This window comes from Cnephaeus nilssonii, assembly GCF_951640355.1.
Source record: "Cnephaeus nilssonii genome assembly, chromosome: 12".
Lineage (NCBI taxonomy): Eukaryota > Metazoa > Chordata > Mammalia > Chiroptera > Vespertilionidae > Cnephaeus > Cnephaeus nilssonii.
This window is the reverse complement of record NC_137083.1, coordinates 75,772,549-75,788,580: the sequence shown is the minus strand read 5'-3', so window position 1 is coordinate 75,788,580 and position 16,032 is coordinate 75,772,549. Positions and strand designations below refer to the sequence as shown.

Sequence of the window (16,032 nt, the reverse complement as noted above, 5' to 3'; positions counted from 1 at the left end):
CACCAACCCCGCCCCCCACCAGCCTGATCACCCACAACTGCCGTCCCATCCTGGCCTGATCACCCACAACTGGCCTCCCCTCTTGGTCTCTAACCACCTCTACCTCAGCCCCACCACCATGGCTTTGTCCAGAAGGTCTCCCAGTCTAATTAGCATATTACCCTTTTATTAGTATAGATAGAGGCCTGGTGCATAGTGAGGGCCGACTGGTTTGCCCTGAAGGGTGTCCCAGATCAGGGTGGGGGATCCCTTGGGGTGTGGGGCGGCCTGGGTGAGGGGCCTGTGGTAGTTTCCAGGCTGGCCACGCCCCGATGGGGTGAGGGTCCCCGCTGGGGGGTCATGGCCATCCTGGGTGAGGGGCTGAGGGCCATTTTCAGGCTGGCCATACCCCCTTCAGGATGGGGGTCCCCACTGGGGTGCCTGGCCAGCCTGGGTGAAGGCTGATGGCTGTTTGCAGGCTGGCCACAGCCCCTTCAGGGTGAGGGGTCCTGCTGGAGTGCCTGCCCAGCCTGGATGAGCAGCTGATGGCTGTTTGCAGGCTGGCCACGCTCCCCGGTGACCCAAGCTCCCAGCCCCTCCTTTTTTTTTTTTTTTTTTTCCTGCACCTCCTTGAGTGGAGGCCAGGGCCGGCTGGAAGCAGGTATCTGGGATTTATTTATCTTCTATAATTGAAACTTCGTAGCCTTGAGTGAAGGCCAGGGCTGGCCAGGACAGGCAGGAAGCTTGGCTTCCTCCATCACCGGGGGCAACCCAAGCCTCTTGCTTGCTCCAGCTCTGTGGCCACCGCCATATTTGTTGGGTTAATTTGCATACTTGCTCTGATTGGCTGGTGGGCATAGCGGAGGTATGGTCAATTTGCATGTTTCTCTTTTATTAGATAGGATTAGCTTCAAATATACAGCACAGTGGTTAGACAATTGTATACTTTACAAAGTGTCCCCCCCAAGTACCCTCCTGGCACCATACATAGTTATTACAATACTAGAGGCCCGGTGCACAAAATTTGTGCACGGGGGGGGGGGGGTTGTCCCTCAGCCCAGCCTGCACCCTCTCCAATCTGGGACATCCCTCTCACAATCCAGGACTGCTGGCTTCCAACTGCTCGCCTGCCTTCCTTCCTGATTGCCCCTAACCGCTTCTGCCTGCCAGCCTGATCATCCCCTAACCACTCCCCTGCCAGCCTGATTGATGCCTAACTGCTCCCCTTCCAGCCTGTTTGCCCCTAACTGCCCTCCCCTGCAGGCCTGGTCACCTCTAACTGTCCTCCCCTGCAGGTGTGGTCACCCCTAACTGCCCTCCCCTACAGGCCTGGTCCCTCCCAACTACCCTCCCCTGCTGGCCATCTTGTAGCAGCCATCTTATGTCCACATGGGGCAGCCATCTTTGACCACATGGGGCCAGCCATCTTGTGTGTTAGAGTGATGGTCAATTTGCATATTACTCTTTTATTAGATAGGACTAGAGGCCTGGTGCATGAATTCATGCACCAATGGGGTCCCTCCTGTAGGAAGCGGTTATAGGGTTAAGCCTCGAACTGAACTGCTGGCAAAGTCGCAAACAAGTCCCAGCTTGGAGGGCACAGTCCTCTAAGCATAATTAAGCTTGATCTTGTAACTGCTCCCTAGATCTTTCCTGGGTAGCTAGTGGGCTGTGGGAGGTGCAGCAAGTGCTGCCAAAACAAGTGAAACTTACAACAACATTGTAGATTACCTTGTTTGTCCCTGATTATAAATAAAGCCTCAGCTTTGCAGTCTGGATCTGTTCTGTGGCCTCAGCCAGGCACAGAAGATTCACCTAGACCCAGCTTTTTCTCTTTGTCTATCATTTCTCCATCCTTTGTGTGTGTCCAGCCTATCTCGCTCAGTCCCGATCAGCTGGACCCCAGCAGCAAGTTAACCTACCAGTCAGAGCATCTGCCCCTGGTGGTCAGTGCACGTCATAGCGACTGGTCAACTGGTCAACTGTCTGCCCTCTGGTGGTCAGTGCATGTCAAAGCGAGCGGTTGAGCGGCCTTAGACTATCATTAGCATATTACTCTTTGATTGGTCGAACGGACAACTGGATGTCCAGACACTTAGCATATTAGGCTTTTATTATATAGTATTTGGATTACACATGTAAGTGCAATCCTATAGAATTTTTCTTTCTCTGACTTGTTTCATTTAGCATAATACCCTCTAGGTCCATTCATGCTGTTGCAAATAAGATTTCATTCTTTTTTATAGCCTAGCAGTATTCCATCATGTATATGTACCACAACTTTTTTATTCACTTATCTATTGATGGGCACATGAGTTGCTTTCATATCATGACTATTGCAAATAATGCTTCGATGAAAATGGGGTTTCATATATTCTTTTGAATTAGTGTTTTGGGTTTCTTTGGATATATACCCAGAAGTGGAATTACCATGTCATAATGCAATTCCATTTTGAATTTTTTGAGGAATTGCTACACGGTTTTCCATAGTGGTTGCACCAATCTGCATTCGCACCAACAATGCAATAGGGTTTTCTTTTCTCCATGTCGCCACCAATACTTGTTGCTTGTTGATTTATTGATGATAGCCCTTCTGACAAATATGAGATGGTATCTCATTGTGGTTTTGATTTAAATTTCTCTGATAATTAGTGATGTTGAACATCTTTTCATATGCCTGTTGGCTAGCGGTGTGTTCTCTTTAGAAAAGTATCTATTCAGGTTTTCTGCCCATTTTTCAATTGGATTGTTTGTTGTTGTTTTTTTGGTGTTCAGTTGTATCAGTTCTTTATATTTTTTTATACTAACCCCTTGATGGAGTTGTTGTTTGCAACTATCTTCTTCCATTTAGTTGGTTGCCTTTTTGTTTTGTGGGCAGCTCCATTTGCTGTGCAGAAGTTTGTTAGTTTAATATAGTCTCATTCATTTTTTTTTTGTTTTACTTTACTTTCTTTTGGGGTCAAATTCATAAAATCCTCTTTAAGACCAAGGTCCATAAGTTTAGTACCTATGTTTTCTTCTATGGAATTTATTTTTTCAGGTCTTAAATTTAAGTCTTTGATCCATTTTGAGTTAATTTTGTAAATGGGGACAAACAGTATTCTAGTTTCATTCTTTGCATGTTGCTTTCCAATTTTTCCAGTACCACATATTGAACAGGATTTTTCTTTCCCAATGTATTATTTTTTGGCTCCTTTGTCAAAACTTATTTGCCCATATGTATGTTAGTTTATTTCTAGGCTCCCAATTCTGTTCCATTGTTCTGTGTGTCTGTTTTTCTGCTAATAATATGCTGTTTTGATTATTGTCACTTCGTAGTATAATTTGAAAGTCAAGGAATTTGATACCTCTAGCTTTGCTCTTTTTTCAGGATTTCTTTGTCTATTTGGGGTCTTTTGTAGTTCTATACAAATCTGATAATTTTTTTATCTACTTCTTTTAAAAATGCCACTAGGTTTTTATGAAAATTGTATTAGCTTTGTATATTGCATTGGGTAATGAAAGGTTAAAGTCAGTGGTGTGCAGGCAAGGCTAAATAGCCATCTCGGACAGTAATTAAATAAAATTTAAATTTATTTAAATAAAAGGGAATGGGGGTGGAGATATCTAAAGGGAAGGGTTACACAGTACTGAGCCAAAGGGTATTGGGTCCACGATGGCAGCAAAAATATTCTTAGGGCAGTGACACAAGGACGGGCATAGAAGAAGCAACAGGAGAGCCTAGGCTGGGCTGCTTTGGCTCGCTGAGAAGTCAGAGAAAAGGGGGCCTGGGAGACAGGTTCAGGGGGTTACCTTGGAACAAGCTGCAGCTGCCCATTGCTCCCTGGTTGCAAGTCTCATGGGGTCTCTTAGAGGTTAGGGGACACGTACCTGTGGGGGGAGGAGAAGGAGAAGGAAATGACATTGGTGGGCTCCTTGGAGGGAGAGCAGGCACTGGGTCCTTTGTCCTGAATGAGTATTTATCTCTTTCTTGCAGGTGGAAATCTTAGGGGAGCTCTCAGGGGAAGGTCTTAATAGAATATTCATCAGCTTTCCAGGGGTGTTCTTTCAGGGTCCTGGTCTCCTCTGGTTGGTTGGTGCCAGAGCATAGGGTCATTAGTTAATGTAGCTGGCTGGTCCTGAGGCAGCCACATCACTTGTCTGGTTTTGCTGCTTTTCTGGGCCTGGAGCTGAAATACAACTGAGACCTATCTTTAGGAAGGAAAATGTCAGGGGGTCTAAACCGCCTGACCAGTGATATGAAAGATAAGGGGTCCAAACTGCATGGCCAGTGTTATGGTAGGGGAGGATAGGCTACAGTGAGGGCAAGGTTCTTGTTTTCCCAGTTTTGCCCCTGGTTAGCATCCGGGGCTTTCTGCCCTGGGGAGTTTCTGTACTGGCCCATCATCCTTACTCTACTTACAGGTAATATGCCATGTTGACTTTGTTGATTCTTCCAATTCAGAACACAGAATATCTTTACATTTATTTGTGTCTTTTTCAATCTCTTTTAATAATACTGTATAGTTTTCAGTGTAGGTCCTTCACATCCTTTATTAAGTTTATTCGTAGGTATTTTATTCTTTTTGTTGCAATCGCAAAAGGAATTGTTTTTTTCCATTTCTTTTTCTGAAATGTCATTGTTAGTATACAGGAATGAAATAGAATTTTGTACATTGGTTTTGTATTCTGCAACTCTACTGTTTATTGTTTCTAATCGTTTTGTGGTAGAGTTTTTAGTATTTTCTATATAAAAATCAAGTCATCTGCAAAAACTGACAATTTTAATTCTTCATTCCCAATTTAGATGCCTTTGATTTATCTTTTTTGTCTGGTTGCACTGGCTTAAGATTTACAGTAATACGTTGAATAACAGTGGTGAGAGTGGACTATATTTTCCTCATCTTAGAGGAAAATCTTTCAGTTTTTCACCAATGAGGTATTGCCTCACACCTGCTGGAATGGCTACCATCAATAAATAAATAAACAGGTGTTGGTGAGGATATGGAGAAAAGTTAACCTTAGTACACTTCTGGTGGGAATGCCGACTGTGCAGCCACTGTGGAAGACAGTATGGAGTTTCATCAAAAAAATTAAAAATGGAACTGCCAGTGATCCCACTTCTGGAACTATAACCTAAGAATCCAGAAACAGCAATCAAAAAGAATATATGCACCCCTATGTTTATAGCAGTATTATTTATAGTTGTTAAGATATGGAAACAGCCTAAATGTCCATCCGTAGATGGATAGATTAAAAAAAAATCTATAGTACATTCACACATGGAATACTATGGGGCTGTAAAATAGGAGTTCTTAAACTTTGCGAAAGCATGGAGGGACCTGGAGATTATTATGCTAAGTGAAATAAGCCAGTAAGAGAAAGACAAATACCACATGATCTCGCTTATATGTGAAATCTAATGAACAAAATAAACTGATGAACATGGATGCATGGAACAGAATGACAGATCTCAGAGGTGGGTGGGGGGTGGAGGGGATGGGAAGAGATTAGCCAAAGAACATATAATGCATATATGCATAACCCATGGACACAGACAATAGTGGGGGAAGGCCTGGACGGGGGGAGTAGTGGGGAGGGAGAAAAAAAGGGGCAAAATGAGGGACATCTGTAATACTGTCAACAATTTTTAAAAAGATGCAGGATTCCAGAGGGTGGGTGAACCGGATTCGTGAGGGTGGGTAATGCTTTTTCCCATGCTGATGGAGCTGGGAGGTGATTGCTCCTTGCAAGAAAAATGGCTGCTGTGGTACGAGGAGATGGCCGAGCTCAGGGATCCTTGCAGCCACTCTGCCATGTCTCTTCCCAAAGCCATTCTTCCCAGTCTCTCCTCAGGTGATTTCAGTCCACATCACCCTCTCTCTGCTGGAGCCCCGGGTGAGTGGCGGCAACAGTTTTGCTCATTGGCCCTTTACAAGGGTCACTGTCTCCAGCAGGCCCACCTCTCCTTGGCGGACAGGAACCCCTCAGCCTTTCACAGCTAGATGATGCGTGGGAACTGTTCCCCACGAGGCTGGTGATCCAGGCTGGGGGTGTGGTCTGGGATCTAGGCTTCAGGCCTCACAGGTTAACCTCCTGCAGTTGAGATATCCCTTCCCTAACCTTGGCCTGTCTCCCGTGGGATGGGGCCAGTTTCTTACTCATCTAGCCCTTCCTAACAGTCTTGAGGTGGCTTCTTCTGCCAGTCTTTGGCAGTCAGGTAGTCTTTAGTTGGTGATTCAGGGTAGATTGTTCCTTAATTTAGTTGTGATTTCCCTTCTGTTCTGGGAGCAAGCAACGTTCACCTACTCCGCTGCCATTTTGAACCCTGCCCATTTTCCAGTTGGATTGTTTGTCTTCTTGGTGTTAAGTTGTATGAGTTCCTTATATATTTTGAAAATTAACCCCTTATCAAATGTATCATTGGTAAATATGCTCTCCCATACAGTGGGTTCCCTTTTCATGTTATTGATGGTTCCTTTTGCCGTGCAGAAGCTTTTGATTTTTTTTAAATTTATTTGTTGTTGTTGACACTATTACACATGTCTCCCATTTTTGCCCCCCTTTGCTCAATTCTACCTAGCCCCCAGCCCCCAGTCCCCCGTCCCCAGTACCATTTGTTTAATTTTTCCTTGTTTCCATTGCCCTAACAGATATACTAGCAAAAATATTGATATGAGAGATGTCTGAGATTTCACTACCTATGTTTTCTTCTAGGATTTTTATGGTTTCCCAACTTTTATCCATTTTGAGTTTATTCTTGTATATGGTATAATTTGGTGGTATAGTTTCATTTTCTTGCATGCATCTGTTCAAATTTCCCAATACTATTTATTGAAGAGACTGTCTTTACTTCATTGTATGCTCTTGGCTCCTTTATCAAATATTAATTGTCCAAAGCAGCATGGGTATATTTCTGGGCTCTCTGTTCTTTCCATTGACCTATACTTGTTCTTATACCAGTACCAGGCTGTTTTGATTACAGTGTTCTGTAGTATAGTTTAATATCAGGTCTTTTGATTTCTCCAACTTTGTTTTTTCTCAAGATGGTTGCTGCTCTTTTGGGGTCTTCCATACACTTTTTTTTTTTTTGAATATTTGACTTAGACCTGTGAAATATGCTATTGGTAGTTTAATAGGAATTGTGTTGAACTCTGGACTGTTTTTAAACCCCACCTTGGTTTCTTATGTTTTAGCCTGAGAAGAAGTTTGGCGTGGTGGTGGTGGGCGTTGGCAGAGCCGGCTCTGTGCGGATGAGAGACTTGCGGAGCCCACATGCTTCCTCAGCATTCCTGAACCTGATTGGCTTCGTGTCCAGGTGGCTCACACTTGCTTTTCACCTTGTAATCCAGTGGGATGGAGATTCTTCGGTCACGGAGATTCTCCTGACCCAGGAGAGAGAATCAGCTCCACAGTTATTCCAGAAAACTTTGCTCAGCGTTAGTCCCACAAGATCTCAAGTTCAGATAGGTCTGGGAACTGAAGCATGCTGGGATGAGCAGTGAACCAGCCTCGAAGGGACTACAAAGGCAAAGGAGGGAAGATGAGCACAGGGCCTGTAGTCACCCAACGGGCACAGGGAACACAGGGAGGGCTGGCCTGAAAGAAGGCTTTAGGTTGCAGCAGTTAATCATTACATCACTTACCCATGCGGTAGCCCTGAGCTTTACGAGCCTTACCAGACATTTGACATAGATACCATTACCATTATCAACCCCACTTTAGAGAAACTGAGCCACCTTTTGAAAGGTTGGCTCATTTGCCTGAGGTCACACAGCTGGAAAGTCTAAGAACTGGATTTGAATTCCAAGGTCCATCTTTAAATACCACGTGTTCTTTTTTCCTTTGATAATTTTGAGCCCCACTTTTGGGGGGGCTTCATTTCTGTCATGTAACCAACCAAAATCCAACTTATCACCATTTTTATTATTTATTGCCCCTTGTTCAGCTCTTTTCTCCACACCTCACTGCTTCTCACACACATACTGCTCACCAAACTAATGCTATGTAATATCATTTATCAGTATTAATTGTGAACTAGCTGCAGGCATTGTGTTGGCTGAGGAAATGTGATGGTGAGTAAGGTAGGCATGTCTCTCCTTTCTAGTGGTTTAGAGAAATCAAATAAATACATTTAGAAAGCATAATTAACTATTTGATAGTCCATGCAGATTTTTTTATTTATTTGTTTGTTTGTTTAAATATGTATTTTTATTGATTTTAGACAGGAAGGGAGAGGGGGAGAGAGAGATCGATACATCAATGATGAGAGACAATTACTGATTGGCTGCCTCCTGCACACTCCCTACTGGGGATCGAGCCCGCAACCTGGGCATGTGCCCTTGGCTGGAATCGAACCCAGCACCTTTCAGTCTGCAGGCCAATGCTCTATCCCCTGAACCAAACCAGCTAGGGCCATGTACAGTCTTTTAATATTTTAATTTATGGGTCCTACTTTCTTCCAGTTTGCTTGTCTCAAAATTTGGCTATTCCTTTAAATATTTAAAGTGGACTTTGGGTCACTAGGGTGACTCAGAAGTGCTGGGAATCTGCCCATGGTCAAGCCTCCCCTCCCAGTAAGATTCTAAGGGAGCTGCATACAAATGGGAGATCATTAGCCATACTTTAACTCCCGCTGGGCCCCTGTTTGAAGCTCTCATTTGCATGAGGAAGTGAAGCTTCTCCTTTTGGCTTAAGCCCCAGTCCTCTGCCAACTGGCTGCCATGGCTGAAGCAGTGGGAATTCTTAAAGTACCCAGGTTGTGTGGGAAGATGGCCAGCTCATACCTGCTGCTTTACTGCACCCTTGCCATTGTCACACTTTTCCCCTGCTCACATACCCTGTTCCTCACGGTCTATCTGCTAAGTCCTACCTTCTCCCCAGAGAGCCTTTTCTGAAACCCTAAACTTGATGTTTCCTGCCCTCCTTGAGTCTCCCACATGTACTCCAGCACATTTCTCGTGTTAGTCGTGTGTTGTTATTTATGTGTATGTGTGACTTCCTCTCTCTACAAGACTGTGAGCTCAATAGAAGCTGAGGACTTTTAGTTTATTCTTTATGATCCTCCCCATGGTGCCTAGCACACAGTAGACAAACAATAAGTATTGGTCAAATTGAGCAGTGTAGATTGGGTAGGACGAAACCTACCATAATCTCTTTTGGCAGCCCAAACTTGCCCAAATGCCCTCTGCCTGCTGCAGCTTAAGTGGAGCTCTGCTATGGATGGGAGCCTTCTGCTGGCCGCCCCCTCTCCTCTGTTACATCCTTCATCAGAGGACTGCTCTATTGCTCCAGCCTCTGCCTGAGGTTACCGTGCAGAATGCCAAAGTCCTCAGATCTTCTAAGTAAGGAGTTGCTTCTTACCCTGTAAGAGTCAAAAGGCTTAGGGTTCCTGTCCCGCTTCTGCTACTCATTAGCCATGGCAACTACCGCCCCTCTGGGCGTTGTCAGCTCACCTGTAAAGGAGGCAGTGACACCTGCCTTCCATTGACCATCACAAGGCCACTGATGGTTGTGAAGGAGCTTGAAGTCACACAGCAATTTGCACCTCTAAGGTGTTGGTATATTGGATTTGAGTTAGGTTTCGTAGCCATAGTGTTTGGCCAGGTACTTGGAGCTGGCAGTGACCATAGGGATTATTCTTCTTGAGGAAAAAGACCAATTCTTTTTTATTTTAGATATTAAGTGATTCAAAGACTTCCACATCACACTGGTTGTTAGCAGTAGTATCAGCACTCAATGCCCGGTCCCCTGACTTTGAAAACTGAGGCTGTATTCACTCCATCACGGAAAATGCCCTGAAGTGGGGGGAGGAAGTTAATTTTTTCACTTCCTAAAGATGATCATCAAGACGTTTTTGGGAGGAGGGAGAAAGATGATGCTCATTTATTGTAAGTCTGTCTACTTTCAAGTTCCATTTCTGTTATTTTCAAACAGACGCGAGCTCAAGTGCATTGATGGAGTCCAGCAGATTTCTTTGGAAGATGCTCTTTCTAGCCAGGAGGTTGATGTTGCTTATATCTGCAGTGAAAACACCAGCCATGAGGACTACATCAGGTGGGTTTCAACGCAGGCAGTCCTTGCCTTGCACGGTAGTGCAGGACTATCAAAATGGCTGGGCAAGCTGAAGTCTCACAAATGGGTCTTAAAAGTCAATGGGGAAAATTACAATGGATCCATCACCTTTAAAATTTGTTGTTTGGGGGGGATGAGTTGGGTGGAGGAGAGCAAAGAGAGGAGAATGGGGGATATTTGTAATAATGTCAACAATAAAAAGATGGTCAAAACTTTCCTATTGGTTATAAATGTATAAGGAAATGAAAAATATAGTAAAGTTAATACTTCTTTAGTATACTATAATTTAAAACATTAGAAATATTAAGAATGAAAGTGTTTTATTTTTTTGTAAAAAATTTATTGAGAGTAGTTTGAACAGTGTATGCCTTTTTCTCATCATATAACTTAGGATAGAGAGCCAGCATCTTTTCCGTGCCTTGGTGAATTGTCATTGTTTTTTCTAAGTTTGAATAAGCTTCAAACATTTTATCCTTTGCACTTTCAACATGTGAAATATCTCTGAGAGCTCCTTTACTATGAAGTGGTTCTGCCATGAGATAAGTAAGGAAGTAGTGGTGGCATCAGAGAGGGGAGATGACTGTTTACAAAGCAAGAGAATCGAGGTGTCTCCTGCCCTGCCTTTGAGTGAAAAGCCTAGAACAGCGGTTCTCAACCTGTGGGTCACGACCCCTTTGGGGGTTGAACAACCCTTTCACAGGGGTTGCCTAAGATATCCTGCATATCAGATATTTACATTACGATTCATAACAGTAGCAAAATTACAGTTATGAAGTAGCAACGAAAGTAATTTTATGGTTGGGGGTCACCACAACATGAGGAACTGTATTAAAGGGTCGCGGCATTAGGAAGGTTGAGAACCACTGGCCTAGAGCTCTTCAGGAATTCTGTGGGATTGAGCCTGGAAGATGGAGCCCAGGTAGGACCTAGCCAGCTGTCTCTCTGAATCTCAGCTTCCCTTCTAGGTCCTTACGTTAAACTGCATCTGCTGTTCCCAGGAGCAAGGTGCTCCCTCTTTATCAGCTGATTGTTGTGTGGACAGAGTGTGTTTAGGAAAACCTCTTCCAGACGATGTTCCGGGCAAAGCCAGGGCTGCGAGGGGCTGCAAGGGCCAAGCCCCTTGCATGAATTTCATGCATCGGGCCTCTAGTCTATTATAAAAAGCCAAAATTTATCCAAACTTATTCACACACGCACAATTGTAAATGGTACCATTCACAGTTGAGAGAAATGTAGACAAATGTAAAGATGAAGTACTAAATCATAACTGTATAAAATTAACTGTAGTACATACTAGATTACCGTAATAATTTTGTAGCCACCTCCTATTGTTTTTACAATGAGCTTAAGTATTTCACATATCCACTTAGAATGCCACATGACACTGATCATCTCAAGCTGAGCTATTCGTCTCTCTGGCAAATTGCCTGTCACAGTAAAAAGTGATGCCTTGCAGTTTTTGTGTGTTTTTCGTTGTGTTTAGTATGATTCTGCAAACCTTGAATGAGACCATGGAAATGCCACTAGTGATGCTGGAGGTGCTCCCAAGAAGCTGAGGAAAGATATGACATTACAGGACAAAGTTGAATTGCTTGATATGTACCTCAGATTGAAGTCTGCAGCTGCAGTTGTCCGCCATGTCAAGATAAATGAGTCCAGTATAAAGAAAAGAAAAGAGAATTGTGAAGCTATTGCGCAGACACAAAAACCTTGCACTTTTTAATGAAATACCTTTTTACCTTGTATTGAAGGGACAGGATTCTTATAAGAAAGGACAGGGCCAACTGGAACTTTGGCCAACAGATCAAGAGCCCCTTCGGTTGAGGGTTGCAGCAGCGGGGCCCTGGGAGGGAGGGAGTTTCACTCCTCCCCTTAGCTCTGTAGACATGCCTGACCGAGCCCGGACGGGAGCCTCTCAGAGGGAAGCTTTCCAAATATCCCAGCTCTGAGAGGAGCTACCTCCCCCCCCCCCACCCCCGCATGAAACCCAGTCCAGCAAGACAGGGCCAGTGGGACTTGGAGGAGCAGATCAAGGCAGTCCTTCGCTGTAGGGGTGTCGGGTGTGAGCTCTTCAGCCAGCCACTTGACCCTCCTCGGTGAGAGAAATCGGAAAAACAGGCGTGTACAGGCAGGCAAAGGGGACATGATTTATTCCACACAAAAGCAGCCATCACAGGCTGGTCAGTGACAGCTGATATACATGCTCAGACAGGTCCAAACAAAGAAGGCACTTTTCCAAACAATGACATCAGCATTTTGCTTCAGAAAGGCGTGTCTGCTCAGTGTGAGGCTTGCAGCGACTTTGCACCTACATAAAGTATCTAATCCTGAGCGCCCCCGATTAGCTCATTGTTAAAGCAGCCTTGCATCATCCGGTGTATACTTAGACAGGGCCCCACAAAGTGGCACTGGCCCTCAGGATGGGAGTGAGCTAAATGCCTCCCCCTAACTCTACAGCGAGCCACCAAAGCCCTTGGTGGGTGCCTTCAAAGGGGTTGTGCTGGAGGTCCCACATCTTAGCAGTGCCTCCTTCCCCCTGTGGGACTGAGCTCAGCAGGACGGTGTTTGTAGAATTAAGGCAGCTCTCAGTTGAGGGTAGTACAGGTCCACAGAAAGGGAGCAAGCTGCAGACATCCCCTTAGCTCTGCAGTGATGCCACCAGAGACCCTGGCAAGGGAGTCTTCTGTTGGGGGTGGTGCCTGTCCAGCCTGCAGAAGCGGGGGAAGTTTGGCCCCTGTTCCAAAGTTGCACAGTTAAATGACCATCTGAGAGTCAGTCTATAGTTTCTCCAGAAAAAGAGTGCACCTCAGGTTCTTGTTGGGTGCAACTAACAGTTCCTTCTGCCAGACTTGAGCTTGGCAGGGTGGTGTCACCAGTATTTGGAGGATGGGGTTAGTGCACCCACTACGCCCCCGCACCTGGTGCTATAAGAATAGGAGTGTCCAACAGTGGAAGATGGCTCCTCAGGGCAATGTGGGATGTTGCCTCAGGACCAGAACCTCAGTGGTTAACCTTCCAGATATCTTTCCAGAGCCACAACAACTAGATCTTCTCTTTATGGCTTCCGTATGCCTGAGAATCTTTTCCTCAACTAGAACCCGGGTTAGTGCCCGAGAGCCAGCTCCTATGTTTTGGCCATTTAGGAGAGCTGCTGGGGTTCTCTCTACTCTTTCCAGAAGACAGATTCCACACTGATTTTTGTTGCCAGATGCTATGCAGACTCCTCTTCCTTGTCTTGGTGCTATAGTTTGGGGGTCTTGGTATAGGATTGAGACCCCAAGTCCTCAGAAACAACTTTTGCAGCTGAGCTATCACTCTGGCTACTCAGCTGCTGCCCCTGGGTGCAGGTGCCAGCCTTCTCCATGTATCTGTCCTTCTTTACCAGTCTCTGTGTAGCTTCTTCTATAAATTCTTGGATATAATACTCCTGTTCAGCTCTCTTTCAGTTGGTCCTTCAGGCCGATTGCTCCACAATTTAGCTGTAAATATGGGTTGGCGTTGTGTGTAGAGGTGTGTGTAGCTACCACCTATTCCATGGGCATCTTGGATCCTCTCCAGTTGGACCCTCTTCCTTTTGCCCCACAACCTTTCCAACCGAGGTTATTATCTGTTTTGTTGATAACAGGTGTGAGGTGCTATGTCATTGTAGATTTGATTTTCACTTCCCTAATAGCTAGTGAAGTTGAGCATCTTTTCATATATCTGTTTGCTATTTGTCTGTCTTCTTGGGAGAAATGTCTGTTCAGGTCCTCTGCATATATATATATATATATATATATATATATATATATATATATATATATGATATTTATCACTATTCATGCCTTTATTTTTATTTTTTTAAATCTTTATTGTTGAGAGTATTACAGATGTCCCCCTTTTCCCCTCCATTGTCCCCCTCCACCTGGTTTCTGTCCCACCCCAGGCCTTTACCATCTTACTGTCTGTGTCTGTAGGTAAGATCTTTAGTTAACCTCTTCCCATCCCTTCTCCCCCTTCTCTCTGAGATTAATCAGTCTGTTTCATGTTTCCATGCCTCTGATTCTATTTTATTCACCAGTTTATTTTATTTATTAGATTTCTAGTTCATTTATTTTGATTTTTAGATTCTATTATTGATAGATATGTATTTATTTTCATTTTATTGTTCATATTTTTTATCCTTTTTCTTCTTCCGCTTCTCAAAGAATACCCTTCAACATTTCATGTAATACTGGTTTAATGGTGGTGAACTCCTTTAGCTTTTTTTTGTCTATGAATCTCTTTAACTAATCTTCAATTCTAAATGATAGCTTTGTTGGGTAGGGTAATCTTGGTTGTAGGTTCTTGTTATTCATCACTTGGAATATTTCTTGCCACTTCCTTCTAGCCTGCAAAGTTGAGAAATCAGCTGACAGTTGTATGAGTGCTCCCTTATAAATAACTAACTGCTTTCCTCTTGCTGCTTTTAAGATTCTCTCTTTGTCTTTAACTTTGGGCATTTTAATTATGATTAATCATGGTGTGGGCCTTTTATGGTTCCTCTTGTTTGGGACTCTCTGTGCTTCCTGGACGTGGAAGTCTATTTCTTTCACCAGATATGGGAAGTTTTCTGTCATTATTTTTTCAAATAGGTTTTCAATGTTTTGCTCTCTCTCTTCTTCTTCTGGCACCCCCATAATGCGAATGTTGGTACACTTGAAGTTGTCCCAGAGGCTCCTTATACTATCTTCATATATTTTTATTTGTTTTTCTTTCTGCTCTTCTGATTGGATGTTTTTTGCTTCCTCATATTCCAAATTGTTGACTTTATTCTCGGAAACCTCTACTCGATTGTTGAGTCCCTGTTAATTATTCTTTATTTCATTTAGTGTATGCTTAATTTCTGAGTGGTCCTTTTTCATGACTTTGACATTCTAACTGGGATCATTGAAAGTCTCACTAAACCCATTGAAGCTCTCATGAAGATCCTTGAGTAACCTTATAACCATGGTTTTGGACTCTGTATCCAGCAGTTTGCTTGCTTCCATTTCTTTCATTTGTGACATGTTTCTTTGTCTCTGCATTTTGGCTGCTTCCCTGTGTTTGTTTCTATGTATTAGGTAGAGCTGCTATTTCTCCTGGAATTGGAAGAGTGGCCTTGTGTAGTAGGTGTCCTGTAGGGCCCATTGGCTCAGCCTCCCCAGTGACCTGAGCTGGGCACTCTAGCTGTTCCCCTGTGTGGGTTGTGTGCACATCCTTGTAGTTGAGCCTGGATTGCTATTGGTGTCACTGGGAGGAATTGACCTTCCAGCCAATATACTGTGAGGACCAGCTGCAACTACAGTGGGAGAGCTGCTGTGTAGGAAACACCCTTATGGAGCAAAACTTGCTTTAGCAGGGCTTTGGTGCTCACTGAGTCTGCCCCTTGAGTGTGTTGCTTGTGGAGTGCAGAGTTGTAATCTGATATGGTCTGAAGCTGTCCACCAGGTGCACTTGCTCTAGGGCCTTCAGGGAGGCGCAAAGTCACCCAGCAGGAGCTACAGAGGGGCCTGTGGATGGCTTCTATTTGTATTGCATTTGGAAGTGCCTAGGCAAGTCCCAATTGTGAAGCAGGGCAGGTGCCAGGTCTTAAGCCGTCATTGATAGGTTTGGGGCATGCTGACACCAGCTGCATCTTGTTTTAGAGATTTTAGCAAAGCCTGAAGCCTGAACCAGGACAGGCCATTCATATGCAAAAGCTGCTGCAAACAGCTTGGATGGGGCAGAGTCTCAGGGAATCACCAGGGTGGAGCAAGCAGTGTGAGCCAGGCTGATGGACACTCGGATATGGTTGCCAGTCAGCCCTGCGACAGGGGATGTCCCAGCACAGGAACATTGATCCTTGTGTGTACTCCCGTATGGGAGAAAGCTAACCCTGAGTTCCTGCCCTGATGCCAGACAATCCAGTTCTTCCCCATATGTTCCTGGATCCCCCAGTGCTGCCACTGAGTCCTGGAGGGAGCCGGACTGTGTACGTTCGTGTTTTGACCTTTTAAGAGG

General features: G+C 44.4%; 1 protein-coding gene across 1 annotated transcript in view; it reads left to right on the top strand.

Moving 5' to 3' along the window:
• BLVRA (biliverdin reductase A) overlaps positions 1–16,032 on the top strand; it is a 67,607-nt gene that overhangs the window by 16,863 nt on the left and 34,712 nt on the right. The window contains exons 3-4 of the mRNA XM_079786255.1: positions 7,155–7,276; positions 9,895–10,014. Coding sequence (XP_079642381.1) covers positions 7,155–7,276; positions 9,895–10,014 — 242 coding nt within the window. The remainder of the gene's footprint in view (positions 1–7,154; positions 7,277–9,894; positions 10,015–16,032) is intronic.